This window comes from Phasianus colchicus, chromosome 23 (genome assembly GCF_987193195.1).
Source record: "Phasianus colchicus chromosome 23, bPhaCol1.hap1.1, whole genome shotgun sequence".
NCBI classification, from domain to species: Eukaryota; Metazoa; Chordata; class Aves; order Galliformes; family Phasianidae; genus Phasianus; species Phasianus colchicus.
The window spans coordinates 2,826,288-2,840,763 of record NC_143458.1 but is presented as its reverse complement, the minus strand read 5'-3'; the positions used below and the strand labels follow the sequence as shown (position 1 = coordinate 2,840,763).

General features: G+C 45.5%; 2 protein-coding genes across 3 annotated transcripts in view; both read right to left on the bottom strand.

The window, feature by feature from the left end:
• Positions 1-2,574: 2,574 nt before the first annotated feature.
• TTC36 (tetratricopeptide repeat domain 36) lies at positions 2,575-3,665 on the bottom strand. Its single transcript, XM_031599635.2, has 3 exons — positions 3,435-3,665; positions 3,119-3,310; positions 2,575-3,041 (listed from the first exon to the last, which is right to left on the bottom strand). The coding sequence occupies exons 1-3, from the start codon at positions 3,538-3,540 to the stop codon at positions 2,773-2,775; spliced, it is 567 nt and encodes a 188-aa protein (XP_031455495.1). The 5' UTR covers positions 3,541-3,665; the 3' UTR covers positions 2,575-2,772.
• A 263-nt stretch (positions 3,666-3,928) lies between these two features.
• Positions 3,929-14,476, bottom strand: part of KMT2A (lysine methyltransferase 2A) — a 46,021-nt gene continuing 35,473 nt past the window's right edge. The window contains exons 28-36 of one of the 2 annotated variants that reach the window (XM_031599852.2): positions 13,593-13,673; positions 13,089-13,153; positions 12,136-12,306; positions 11,493-11,567; positions 11,024-11,198; positions 10,559-10,666; positions 9,962-10,045; positions 9,595-9,724; positions 3,929-8,627 (exon numbers count right to left, since the gene is read on the bottom strand). In XM_031599852.2, coding sequence (XP_031455712.2) covers positions 8,352-8,627; positions 9,595-9,724; positions 9,962-10,045; positions 10,559-10,666; positions 11,024-11,198; positions 11,493-11,567; positions 12,136-12,306; positions 13,089-13,153; positions 13,593-13,673 — 1,165 coding nt within the window. In that variant the 3' untranslated portion in view covers positions 3,929-8,351. The remainder of the gene's footprint in view (positions 8,628-9,594; positions 9,725-9,961; positions 10,046-10,558; positions 10,667-11,023; positions 11,199-11,492; positions 11,568-12,135; positions 12,307-13,088; positions 13,154-13,592; positions 13,674-14,476) is intronic. The other variant, XM_031599853.2, reaches the window with a different exon arrangement.

Sequence of the window (14,476 nt, the reverse complement as noted above, 5' to 3'; positions counted from 1 at the left end):
AATATTCCCGTTCTAAAATTTTCTCACATCACCACTTGAGAATCACCACGTCACTGCATTCAGAGCCAGCTCAGTGCGTCCAGCTCCTGAGGTTTTGCACGACACAGAGATGAGATGCTGAGATCACTGAGATGCTGTTTGATGTGAAAGCTGATGCATCGAGGAACTTGGTGGAAGAACATTCAATTGCCACAAAGAAAGAAACGCGAAGGCCCTAATACAAATAGCACTCTTAATGTCAGTGCTTAATGTCAAGCCCGCACTTAATTTCCCAACTTAAGTGCTTTGCTGAATTCCTGCCAGAAAAGGCAGAGATACAAGAGAAAACAGGACAAGGAGCAGCCACGTATCCCAGTGTGACATCCTCCTTTGCATCACCAACAAGCCTGACATGGAAAACAAGTCTTAAGCAGAAAGCAACCAAGCAAACAGCCTATTATTAAGCGTTTTAGAAGCACGATAGGACCAGAAGAAAGCATTCGCAAACAGAAGGATGAATGAATGAAAACCATCTGAAAAGTTTGTACGTGGGAGCTCAGCTCCATGTGCAGCAACTCAGTTCTCAACGCACGCAAGAAAGCACTTCAAGGAGCAACATATGGCTGTGGCTGTCAGGGGCAGGGCTGAGACAACAGGAGAGGCAGAGTTATGAAATAAGTGGAGAAAATGAGCCTGGTGCCTGGCTGCCAGCCACATTGTTGTATTTTAACAGCTAAGCAAGTAAATGATCCTTTGAAAAGAAGGCTGTAAATAGAGAAGGTGGCTCGAGTACCCAGCATCAAAAAGGTGTGTTTGCAGCTCTGGCTCGTGGACACAGAACGTTAACCCTGACTGTGCTCCATAAATGCAATGAGTTTAAGCCAAGGGTTTGGCACGGGCCAAGTAAAACAGTGCTACTCTTGTGGCATTCATAGAATCATAGGATCATCTGAGTTGGAAGGGATCCTTAAAGCTCACCTCTTCCAGCTGCCCTGCAACCAACAGGCACAGCGTGAAACAAACTGTGGAACGCAGGTGAGCCCTCGGACATCCGGATGCTTTCAACAGGAGATTTGGAAACCCTGTTCTTTACTCCCCCGTGTGCCTTGAGAGAAGCACTGCTGCTCCTCACCCACCTCTTTGGTTTGGTTCTGGGAGCTGATTTATTTTACTCTCGTTTGCCAGGGTGGGTTTCCTTCGGTCTGATTCACAGCACCACCTCGTGGCACGAGTTGGGATGTCACAAACAGGATTTCCTATTTCTCACCGTTATTCCTCCTCCATCGCTGAGGTCTGAAGCTGGGAGCGTGCACATTTCTGGGGGTCTGAGCCGAAGGGGTACAGAACAATGCCAAGAATAAGTGTCAAACAGCTCAGATCTCAGCAGAGGGAAAATTTGGAAGAGTGCTCTGCTCTGACTCCAGTTCTAAGCTGTAAAATCCACAGTGAATCTGACCAGCCTGTGGGACTCAGAGCTACAAACCTGAACCCCAAACTCCTAGGAAAGAAATGGCTGAACCCAGCCTGAGCTGCAGATCGTCCTGAACAGAACATGGCAAGTTTTCCCTATGCAGACACATGACCTGTTGGCATCCCTGCCCAACGCATTCGTTTGTGCCTGCAAACATGGATCAGTTTTGGAGAACCCCTTATCTGCCCATCACAGCCACCAGTGAGCTGGGATCATTGCTCTCCAGAGCCCGTTTTAATTATCAGCTACACTTAATGAGCTTCAGAGTGCAGATCCGCGCTCTGTGGCTCCTGAAATTTCACCTTGGCAAAGAAAGCAGGAATGAACAAACAGAAGAAAGATCTGCCTCTGCACCCAGCCCCTGTGGCACCCACCTGAGAGGCAGAACTGACCCAGGAGATGGAGGCGGGCATGGAGATGTTGGCAGGCATCCAGGTGAAAGAATTTGGAGGTGCTGTAGCTGCTATGTGCTCATCCAGGTCCACATACGTGATGCTGGTGGGCACCAGCACAGAGAACATCAGGAGGAGCCCAGGGTCATCTGCTCCCTGGCAGTGGGCATCTGGCTTACCAGGTAAAACAGAGGCACAGAGGTGCCAGGAGCTGCTCTCTGGTCCTTGCTCTTGTCCTCCTGCAGCACGCACACTGCCCATCACTGGAGGAGACTGCATCCCCACCACGGTGCATCAGAGCCAGGGGCTCATCACCACACCAGGCTTCCACTTGGTGGGCCAGAGCCAAGCAGCAGGCAGGCAAGGGCAGCCTCTGGCAGCAGGTGGAGTGAAACATGGGGACATCCCCAAACCAATCCCTGTCACCCCAGCACGCAGCATGGCCGGAACACGCAGCCAGGCCATACCTTACCTGGAGCATCACCCCTGTGTGCTACCCACCCTATGGGGCAGCTGTGCACAGAAGCCTGGCCCCAAGCATCCCTTCATCACTGTGGGTGCTGTCACCGAGCAGGACCTGCCCTCAGAAGCACTTGTGGTCTTGAGGTCGGTCCTCTGCACCCCGGCCGCAGCACAGCACCCAGAGCACTCAGGAAGAGGACAGACATCCTCATACCCCTATTTCTCCACTTCCACACGCAGTGTGGTTGGAAGCAATGCTACAACCACCTATAACATCACGGCCAGAGCCCTGCAGGGAGGTTTATTTGTGATGGAACAGAGCCACGACAGAGCTGAGGTGCAGGAAGCTTTCCTCATGGCAGCCCTGCAGCGAGGAGCAGCTGCGTGCTGCCGCCTCCTCTGAGCCTTCGGAGTCCTTCCAGGCACAGCTCTGCCTCGAGCTTCAATCAGGACGGGGATCCGGCGGCCTCAGTCACTGCCGACCACGTCGGGGTTGCGCAGCCGGCCCAGCATCTCGCTCAGCATCTGGTTGCAGAGGGCCGAGTAGGGGTTGAGCAGCACCAACTGCTGCCGTGCGAAGGCGCTGCCAAGCCGTGCCGCCTGCTGGAAGTCCTGCCGGGCATCGTCCTCACGGCCCTGCAGCCGATGGATCAGCCCACGCTGCACCAGGCTTTGGCACACGGCTCGGCCGCAGCCCCGGCCCAGGCGGATGGCGGCATCCAGGTCCCGCAGAGCGCCTGGATGGGGCGAGAGGCGGCGGGGGGATGCGGGGTGGCGTGGGGCCACACTGGTCACCCAGTGCCACGTTCCTTACCTGCCACGTCGCCCTTGAGGCGCAGTGCCTGCGCCCGGTTGTTGTAGGCCGAGGCGCGCTCGGGCAGCAGGCGGATGGCCTCGCTGAACCGCTCCAGGGCCGCGCTCACATCTCCGGATTCGGCAGCAGAAACGCCCTGCAGCTCCAGGTCCCTCACCTGCTCCAGCAGCTCCGGCGCGAAGGTCTCCTCCTCTGTGCAGAAACGTCCCAACAGCCGGTGATGCAGAGGAGCCCTGAGCGCTCCGTGCAGGCAGAGCCCCTTCCACCCCACCGGTGGGAAGGATCCAGCGGGAATCCGAAGCCACATCTGCCTCACCTTCCTGCTGAACGCCCTCATCCTCATCCAGCCCGGGGATGTCACCAAACGGAGTGCTGGGGTTGAAGATGGTCTGCAGCACGGCTCTGTCGTTGGCGGTGGCCATGGCGCAGTGAGGGCAGGAGGGCACCCAGCAGGCTGTTAACGTTCACCCATCCCCTCCTATCCCAGCCCAGCTGCAGCTCCTCCACCCACCAACACGGCCGAGTCCCACATCTCCCCCAGCACAGCACTGCTGGCTCTGTGAGAAGGGATCCCTGCAGCCATCAGCCCCTATGGGAGGGGAAACTCCATCGACACCCAGCACCTCAGAACAAACCACCAGCAGCCCTCTGCAGCAATAAACTTGACATGTTTATTAATTAAACTATCACTTAAATAAAAAAAAGTGCATAGAAAATAAACATGTTTAAAAACTCCTTTTTTTTTTTTTTTGTTGGTTTTTTTTTTTCGTTGGGTTTTTTTTTCCTTTTTTTTTTTTTTTTTTTTTTTACAACTATGTACACTTTTTATTTTTTTATTTTTTATTTTTTTTACATTCAGTCTTTTGCAGAGCTTTCAGCAATTTATTTTTTTTTTTATTATTTTTTTTTAATTAACTATTAAAGTATTTCCTTCTTCCCTGTGCCAGGGAGTTAACACTGATGTACTTTAGACACGTTTTGTTTTGTTTTTTTAACCAAAAGAAAACCAGAAGCTCGGAAGAACACAAAAAAATAAAATAAAGGTTTGTTATACATGATAAGTTGTCAAGAAATGTAATCCTAGAACATAACTTGGCGGATTTTTTTTTCTTTTTTTTCTTTTTTCTTTTTTTTCTTCTTTTTTTTTTTTCTTTCTTTTTTTTTTTTTTTTTTAAATTGAAACAATTATTCACCTACCTGTATTTACTAAAGAGACTGTTAAGTTCAATAAAAGAAACACCACAAGTATAGATCTTGGTTGATAGACAAAGCTACTGTACCTTGTTCAAAAGATACCAGGAAAGCACAGAGCACATTGTTTTTCCCTATATGCAGGTGGTACCCCAACATTCATTACCAAAAAAAGAAAGGAAAAAAAGGAAAAAACCAAGTTGTACAAGTACTGACTGGTAACAATAAAGGGCAGGAAAGCCCCTGGGCTGCCTGTTCCCATCGCCCAGGATGAGGATCCAGGCACCCACCTGGAAACGCACAGCCTGGGCTGTTCCTGCCTCTGTTAGCAACTGTAACACAATCCTTATCTATAGTGTTAAGAGAATTAAAAGCCATGGACCGATACTGAACTAGGCTTCATTACACGGTGCATTACTATATTAGTTCCTATATATATCGTATTTATAGTTATTAAAAAAAACTTGCAGGTGTTGAGTGTGGACCAGTAGCATGGGTTTGAATGGCATGATTCTGCACAAAGACCATCTCGCTGAAGAACCTGGTATTGCTTGGAAATGAAAGAAGGAACAATTAACAGAAAGATACCCAGCCCTTTGCAATGACCCGCTTTTCCTTTACGAGAAAAAAAGAAAAAAAAAGAAAAGAAGAAAAAAAGAAAAAAAAAACCCAAAAGTCGGTTTGTACAAATAAAAATAAACGCCCTAAGGTTCCATTTTGTAGTATTTTTCAGATATCATGATCTGTGTCAGTCCTTATAAAATATACATTCATATACTGGGAAGCTGTGCTGTGCTCACCGGCAGGGCAGGGTGCGCCGCAGCACCTCGTGGTGCCTGATGGAAAACACACAGCAGCTGCCAAGGCTTCTCCCTGCCTTCCTTCCAAGCACCCACGCTGGGCTATGGGAGCGGGTCGGGGCCCTGCCCAGCAGCACAGCTCACCTTCTCTGGGTACAGACAGTTTCACTGGCCACGGCGGTGCCGCCACGGCGGCCGCCACAGGTATAGCAGCAAAGCGAACATCGAGCTGGGTCTAAAGGACCCATTCTGCTCGGCCGGTCCTCACAGGAGGAGATTTCCTGGTGCTCAGCTCCTGGGGGGGGGTCCCACGGCTCTCCTCCCCACCCCTCTCTTCCAGCGTTTCCTATAGGAGCGGTGCTGGGGCTCCCAACTGCACAGCGCGGCCATGAGGGACCGGGCTGAGCTGTGCAACTTGCACACTGTTCTTGGGTTTAACCAAGCACTGCTGTCCAAAACAGAGAATAAGGACAAAGAGCAGCCGTGTCTGTGGATGCAGGGCCAAGATCCCCCTCCCCCCCCCAAGACGTGCTGTTTGGCCTTCTCAAGGTATGTGCGTTCCCAAACTGTCAGTGCATCAAATCATTTCAGTAACAAATGCAGCTTCGATTGGATTCTTCTTTAAACAGTTATTACCAAATAATAATCACACAGTGCAATAAAGAAAGGAAACCAGCAGTTCCTGACCCTGTGAGAGCTGTATTTCATTCCCAGGTCAGAGGAAGAGGTCGTGGGGCCTGAAGAGCACAGATAACGGAGTGTGAGATCACGACCACTGGGGTATCGCTCAGTTCGGTCCATTCCCTACCAGCTGCTGCTGCTGTTTCAGAGCAGCCTTTCCATTTGCCAGCTCGCCTACCCACAGGTCCAGCTTAGAAAAGCAAGGGTGCTTCGAGGATTTATTACTCCAAGGAAAAACGACTCTGTGTTTGGTTTGGGGATGAGGAGTGCACGTAGGGGGGTGAGCCCCGTGCTGCCCTGGGTGGCAGGTCTGGGGCCCTATTGCTTCGCTAGATTTCCACAGGACTGCGTTTCTGTGTCTGCAAAGATGTGGGTTTACCCAGAGCAGAAAGGCAGGGCCTTCCCTTGGGGAAGCTGCTCTGGACAAAAAGGGATGCTGAGATCCCACAGGTGCCACAAGGCTGGGCCAGCAGAGCCCCTCACTGCCCCCAGGGTTGTGACAGCCGAATCCCCACACTTCAGGGTGAGAAGAGTCACACTTCCCACTGAAATGCTCATTCTGAACACCAGGCAAAAGGGGTGAAGCTATTTACGGTCAGTTCTCTTTTTTTTTTTCCCTCTCTTTTCCTTAAATACACACAGGATACTGGTGTGTGGCAAGGCAGAATCATGCCTCCCGCCTGGGGGCACAAGCAGTTCAGACAGAGTTCCCAACAACTCCTCCAAAGCCGGGCAATTCTCCCTCCTGCCCCCATCTTGACAAGAAAATCAAAGTTTAAGGTCCAGCCAAACCTCACAGAAACAGTTACCGAAGTCAAAAAGGCAGAACAAGATTAAAAAATAAAAATAAAGTGTACCCCTCTCTCTGGAGAAAGGATCAGACTGTGTCCAGCCAGATATTTCCTATAACCGTCCTATGAAAATAAAAAAATTATTAAAAACAGATTCTTTTAAATTAGGATAATACCACTGTTTAAAAAGCCTCGTCATAAGTGCTTTTCCCTATGAAGTGCTTCTCATAGAAAAATATACAAAATATATTTACATTTATAAAACCTTAAATACTAAACTGTAAACAGAACAGAGTAAAATCCAATGTCTCAATTTGTTAGGCTTGGGGCTTTTTCTTTCGTTCTTTTTTCTATTTTTTTTTCTTTTTTTTTTCTATTTTTTTTCTATTTTTTTTTAATTTTTGGAGGCGTGGAGCAGACCCAAAAGGGAGGAGCATCGACTTGAACCAGGACAATAGTGTCTTTTGATTCACTTCAACTAAGTTTGACTCTTCAGCTACCGTGATTTTCAACCGTGCCAATCGCCCATTTGTTTCCTGTGCATTTTTAAGTGCTGCACGGAGTCCACGAGGCTGGTTAGTGTTTGGCCTTGCATCTTCAGTGAATTTACACTCCATTTTGGTGCCTCTTCCTGTGCCTTTCGTGGAAGATTACAAAATGACATGCTGACTGTAGGTCAGACAGGCACGTGCCTACAGAAGCCACTTGTTTGTCTCCCTAGGATGCTGTTCAGTGGGGCTCCACACAAATCCCCCCTCCCCCTGCTCTACAGCCAACAGCAGCAGCAGCTCCCACCACTGCTTCCTTCCCTGGGGAGCAGTCCCACGGTGGCAGGGGAGCCCTTCGGTCCCTAGGTCAAAGGAGAAAGGCAGCCTCCAAAGGCAGAAGCATGGGAAAAGACTGCTTCCCTCCTTTATAGCAAGGGGAGGGTGCTGCTGAAAGAAAGCCTTTGCTCACAAAGATTTACAGCTCTGTAACCAGTTGGCACAAGCCCTTTCTCTGCTAAGGAATGCCAGGAATTCCCTTTGCACTCCAGCTGGAATTTCAGAGTGAAACACTATCCAAATCCTTCTCAGTTTACTTATGGCTGCTGTATGACCCTCTCCCCCATTCAGTTTTCCTAGATTAAAGCAGATAAGCCGGACCCACACGGCACAGCAGCCACCTACAGCACACAGTACACCAACCAACTCACAGATAGTGTTTTGGAGATGCATAACACAAGGAACCACAGACACTCACAAAGTTCTCAGAGTAGCTGGTTGGTGGGTTACAGTTTCTCTCCCTAGGAGAAAAGCGCAGTCACGTACTGTGCTACGGAAACTTATGACACAGCAACCGAATGAAAACAACTCCACATTCACCTCTTTGAACCAAGAGAGGTCAAAGGGATGGATCTGTGATCAGTCCTCTGTACTTGGGTCCGGGTCTGCCTTCCCTCCCCACTCCCACTCATTAGCCCCGTTCTGAGAAACAAATTCTGGGGGGGGGGGAGGGTTGGGGTAGGAAAGAGAATAGCAAAAACATAATCACATTGAGGATCTTCTCCAGTCGCCCGTGTCTTTCGTAAGGGTAAGTGTGCGCATGCAAGACATGAAGATGTGGACTCTAACAGAGAAACACAGCCGCCAGTTGGGTCCCTGAGCCCAGCCGATCTTCATTCCTGCCTCTGTCCTTCCCCCTCCCCTCGCGAATGGCAGGGTAGGGGTTCACTGTTAGCTTTGGTTCGCCCCACGCCCTTTAGGGCTCACTTGCAGCTCGTGGAAGTCCTTAGTTTAAAAACTTCCTGCACTTCTTGGCGCCGCAGTTACAGGGCAGTTTGTTGCTGGCGTCTTCAATGGGGAACTTGTAGTCGTACGTGAGTTCTTCCCCCCTGTAGATTTTGCGCATGGCGAAGATGACAATGTGCTTCTGGCCATCGATGTTGATGACCCGAGAGTAGCAGTTGGGCTCACAGGAGTGATTGATGAAGCGGGCTGCATTCCCATGCATGGTGGCATCCACCACTTCAGAGTCGTCAATGCGGAACATGTAGCAACCGATCCCCTACACACAGAGAACAGAAAGACAATTATACCAGGGAAGTCAAGAGATAGCTAGTTTGATGGACAGTTTTGCTTAATTACTGCAATGTGCTGCATTCTAAGAGTCAAGTCATTAAGAATACCTGCAACCCTGCCTGAATTATTTCAACCCCTTTGTTCTTTGGAGCTGTGAGACCACACTGATACGTTTCCCTGCCCATGGGAGGAAATGACTCTAGTGCTCCAGCTGGTAAATATGCAGAGAATTCTGTAATCCCAAATTATGATGTCTGAAATGCAGTTTTCACATGGTCTATGCTTGTCCTATCTTCACTTCTTAGTTCTCCCAAACTCCTCTCCCTACACAATAATCTCACCAGTCATGTCTGACAATGATTTATTCCATCTTATATACATCACTACTTTGCACTGAAAACTGTTTTAGGCCACTAATACAAATGCTAAAAGCATTTGAGAACTCTAAATATTCTGTGATTATACTTGTCCTGGCTTTGTTTAGACAATACGCTTCTCTCAAGAATGACAAATGCTTCATGAAACAACTGCAATTTGTAGCAGGGATGTTACTATGCAACAAAGAAGTTTTAATTTAGAGCAGACTGATCAGCTTCTTGATTTTGTTTGAGAGTTCTGGTTTACACACTTCTTTACGCTGTGAATCCTCAAGCTCTGATCTCACCTGTGACATCTCCTCTGGCACAGAGTAGATCTTTAACTGCTTACTCTTCCCTAACTCTCCGCACCATAAAAAACAACTTCATTTTCCCTCTATTCTCTGCACATGAGAAGCACTACTCTGACTCTAGAACTTGAAACTTCAGCACGCGTTTTTGCCAGTGTTACAAATAACTTTAATCCCAAGCCTCGTTAGTAACCAAGTTCTCTGTCTGCTCAGTTTCCTTGGATGACTGAATGGGAAAGGGGCTTATAATGCTTTTTAAGAAGTTCTATGAAAGCCCTTAACTCACCTTACTGTCATAGTACTTCTCTCGTTTGTCAGTGAGGATGGAGCGAATGACATTGCCCGAATATTCAATCACCATCTCACCTGCATCAATGTTCCTTTTGCAGAACAGGCCCCGGCCATGGATGGGAGACCTAGAAAAGCAACAGGGTGAGAGAATATTCAAACAATACAAGTGAAACTCAAGAATGTTGCACCAGCACTGCAGAAAACAAATTTCATGATAGGGACCACAGTAGTATTGTTACACTTCTACAAGTAATGCTAGTGAGAACAACAGTGGGTCTCTCCTAATGCCTTAGTTGTCAGAAAGGTTTTCAGTTTTACCTTCCTCTGTACATCAAGTTTAGAGTGTCAGAACAAAACCACACCTGTAGACACCGACTGCCTCCTTGGAAGTCTTCTTCAAGTGTCGGAATCGCATGGGCATTGGCAGGTCCATACTTGTTGCCCTCCTAGAAGAAAGAGACACCACTAAGTGATGACATCCATGAGAGCCCATGTCATGTATTATCTGGGATAGTTTCCAAGACACAAACATTCAACCACTGTGGCACCACAGCCCGCTGAGAACACCATCAAAATTCAATGTAATATAAATGCATGTACATACACACATTAAATGTAGAGCTGCTCTTAATTCTGTACCTTAACACAAATGAATTTATAATTGCTAACGAGCAATCTTTTCTAAAAGTTCAATGCAGATAATTTCTTTCCTCCTCAAGTTATCATCAAAATGTCTCGTGTCAGCAATGAAAAGAAATGTGGAAAAGACAACACGTCTGGCTGACCACCTTCAGCTGGTGTAGGACTGTAGGAATCTCCTTTGTTTTTCTAGGGCTTGGTAGCTTTGAAGTCTTAAGCACTACCTCAAAAAATAACAATGTGTAACTAAACCTGATCTCTTAGTTTTAACACCACAGCATTATTTTCCCTCCTTTAAACCTTTAAATCCTACCACATACCGGGCTGATTTCAGCTGTACTTCCTCCTCTTCCTCATCATTTGGGTTGTATTCTGGTGGCTGTCGGTGTTTAGATGCCAAGAAATTAAACATATCAAATGCAGATTTCCTGTAATTTAACAAAGGAAGTCTGTGTTACTAACTAAAATTAATGCAAACATTTGGTTGGCAGAACAGCTTGGCATGTTTACTGTTTTACACCTTCTCCAGTCTGTCCTCTTTCACAGCTTTCTATGCATCAGGATAACACACAATAGCTTCTGAGAACTGTGAATAAAGGCACCAGCCAGGAAAGTTTTATCAAACAAAGAAATACGTAACAAAAGGGGCAGACAAGGAAGATGCAATATAACTGATTTACTGGAGAAAGTTGCTTACACTTACTTATAAACTGAGAGCTCTCAGCACTCTCAAGATTTTTTGCTTGTGTCCTTGTTAACCTAACAAATGCAAAGCTCACACTTGCCTCAGGTGGACTTCAGCCCTAGCAGAGCCATGTGGATTCAGAGGAGGTTCATTGGCTTCCTCTGGTTTATGAAATCTGAACTTGTAGTTGTGGCAGTGCTTTGCTCCATAAAGTTGCTCAATCAGAAACACAACAGTGTCATGGATAATCCCCAGCATCCTCAAACCATTCACACCTGGAACAGGAAACAGAGCAGAAGAATGACAAAAATGACCAAGCATATTGGGAATGGGAGGATACAGCAGCCCATTAAATAAAACTTGTGCTAGCCTGAAATTTCACAGCAGCACTGTGTTAACTAGCTCACTCCAGGCAAGCAATTTTCATCAATTCATTAGGAGAATTTATTTTCCATTAAAAAAAAAAAAAAAAACAGCAGCTCAACTGAAATTCTTAAGGCAGTCCTAAGACCTGTTTGTTCTTATACATTCAAAAGCACATTAAAAATAATGGTGGCACTGGTCATTACCTGCAAATGATAGCTGTTTCAGGCGAGCATTGGAACGGGCTTCTTGAACTTTGTCAGTCAGTGACTTCCAGGCATCTGCAATTACACAAACAGAAAACAAACCTGTGAAAGAATATCCAAGCATTGGGCACTAAGGAGCGCTGTAGCAACAGCCTTGCTGTCAGTTTTGGCACATTCCATCAGATTTCCATCAGTACCATCAGTAGACTTTTATGTACGTGTGCAGTACGCTGTTTTCCTATAAAATGTTCATATTTAAATAACATAAACTGAGAACATGAAGCTTTCATTCCGTCTATGGAGCATAAATTCTCCAAAATTCACAGAATGGGAAATGAGTTTCTTCAGTAACTGGTCTGTAGGACAAGTCTAGATGTCATACTGTCTGAGTTGTGCTGTTTCTTTACAACACAGGGTTCAAAACCATTGGTCAGTAGATAAAACAAAATGGGATAGTGACATATTATATTTTTCAACAGAAACCACGTATTGTTAGGAACTAGGAATGTTCTAGGGCTGTAAATTAGGAGAAGTTGTTTCTCATTTAAAGATCTATGAAAATAAATAACGCTCTCAGAAGTCGTAATTTTACTTCTGGCAGGGAAGGTCAAAACCAATACAACAATAAAAGCACAGTTCTCACCTTCAATGCTTTCTGCACAGATTTGAAAGCCGTCATCACTTGAGATCTCAAAAACCAAACCTTTCTTGGGTTTCTTCTCACCAAGACACTCTTTCCTCTTTTGTTCCTGCTGCAGCCAAAACATAAGTGGGGAGCTGAAAGTGCTCTCTTCTTCCTCGATAGCTTTTGAGCCTAGGAAAGACAAAAGCTAGTATGAAGGTGGAAATTAAGCAGAAAGAAGCTTTTTTCCCACATCTGAATCAATTACTTATATTTAGTGGTCAAATGGCAAGTCAGTAATGTGTCTAAGAAGAACCTACAAAACTCAAATTACAATTCCACTCACGTAAGGACTCATACAAATTTACCAATATTTACATCTTGGTGAAGAAACAAAATCTATTCATTCTGAAGCTGTTTTAATAATAGATGACATTAGTAGCTTCTAAACAGCTATTACAGAACCAGGTTTCCACAAGTCATGATTTGCAGTAATGACAAAGAGCAGAAAGACTGTTATTTTATATGTGAGAACTATTCACACTACCGCAATTGTATATAAGTGACACTGGACTGGGAAGATATGAAAGACAACAGTCTACATTTCCAGATTTACTTTGAAACACTCAAAAAAGGCCTTGGAGCTCTCATATCTGGCAGTCACTAAAATATACTTTCTAAGAATCAAGATTTCAAAGAGATTTTACTCAAAGGAAAAAATTCTAGATAGCACTGTAATGAGAGTGTAAAATCTCAAGTACTGAAATTCCCACAAGCTAAGAATAGAAACAACTATTTGAGCAGATTTTATTAATAGTGAACAAACCTTTCCTCCCTTCAAGGCATGAATAACAAGACTATTAGCTCTGAGATTTTTTTCTGTGAGAACAAGAGAGACAAATTAGAACAACAAAGTACTAATTTCCCAGTCACAGAGAGCCCCAAGACCTGGTGCATGTGAAGAAGTAACATACCTGCATTTTCTTGCTCGTTTGTTGAGGTTTGTGTTGATTGAGATTCTGGGAGAACTGCTGTTTGCCTTCAGAGGGAAGGAAGAGAAAATGAAGAATACTTAATAACCATTTTACTACACCTGAAACCACTGATAAATGTGTTTCAACGTAAGCTCATCTGGAAATGAGCAGGAGGATCCTATTCAGTAGCATTTATCTTTGTGGTGTCGATCAGTCAGTAGATAGCAGACTAATTTAACAGAATCTCTGATCCGCTGTTCTCATTAGTCCCACTCTGTAATAAGGTGTATGCTAACACATAATCTGTGTAAGAAATGCATTTCCCACAGCTACATTAAAAGAAATACAAAAAAAAAAAAAGTGACTGCTCATTCCAGACTGAAAACTTCCAAGATAAATCTATTAGCAAAGACTCCTTGCATTCTCCAGACAATTTTTTATTTTTTTTTTATTTTTTAAGATCAGGCCACCAAAACCTGATGCAAAGGTGAGCTTCATGCTTACCCTGTAGACTGGCCACATTGTGTTTGTGATGGCTGATCTGTGCTTGCTGCATCCTGCACATCGGTCTTCACAGCAGGAGTCCTGGAAGAAAAAGAGTTAGGAACATTCAAACTACCTTCCAAATCATGCATGCTAGAAACAAGACTGGAAGGCAGTAATAGATCTACTGGGAGTTACAACAAATGATTCAGCAGTTCAGCAAAACTACAGAAGGAGTAACAACAGCTGCTCCTATGATACGAGAAAACAGATCACATTCCCAGCACTGCATGAGATTCAAGACGTGCACTTGAAGAGGAAGGAGAAGCATAAGTTTGGCTGCAAGAGGAACAATTCTGAGCAACCACAGGCAATACGCTCAGGGGTCAAGTGATGTACAGTGGAACATTGACACAATCACAGCAAATATTTACAGACTGAAACAAATTGGCAAGTAATCAACAACACATACACAAAAAAAAGCTATGTTAAGAGGTTAAGCCATCTAAAGAGTTCTGAATCAACTGTTTAAGAACCAGACTTATTGCAGAACACTGAGATGAAGTAATCACAGAAGTCACGTCCAGTGTTTCTCAGTTACCAAAATGCTGATGTTCTTTAGCGCCAGCAATTATTTGGGACCAACCCCTAATGCAGCCAGAAAATAAGGGGTGCAGTCCTTAATTTGTCAGAGGTGCCAACAGTGAATAGAAGTCCTCCTAACCCTGATCCTCAAAAGCTCAAGTTTCTCAGCCTTCCCTTTCCAGAGATAAAAGTTCTAAGAACTTCTCTAGAGACCAAAGCCAGGTGAGGTTTTACATTAGAAACTATCAATCAAAAGGCAAATTAGCTATAGAAACTGGTGCAATATTCTCTCTCATATTGCTGCAAAATCTCACAGGTGA

Coding starts and splice junctions, on each gene's coding strand:
- TTC36 (XM_031599635.2), bottom strand. CDS start 3,540: ATGGCCACCGCCAACGACAGAGCCGTGCTGCAGACCATCTTCAACCCC. Junction 3,311..3,434: donor TGAGGGCGTTCAGCAGGAAG/GTGAGGCAGATG, acceptor GTTTCTGCACAG/AGGAGGAGACCTTCGCGCCG. Junction 3,042..3,118: donor CCTCAAGGGCGACGTGGCAG/GTAAGGAACGTG, acceptor CGCCCCATCCAG/GCGCTCTGCGGGACCTGGAT.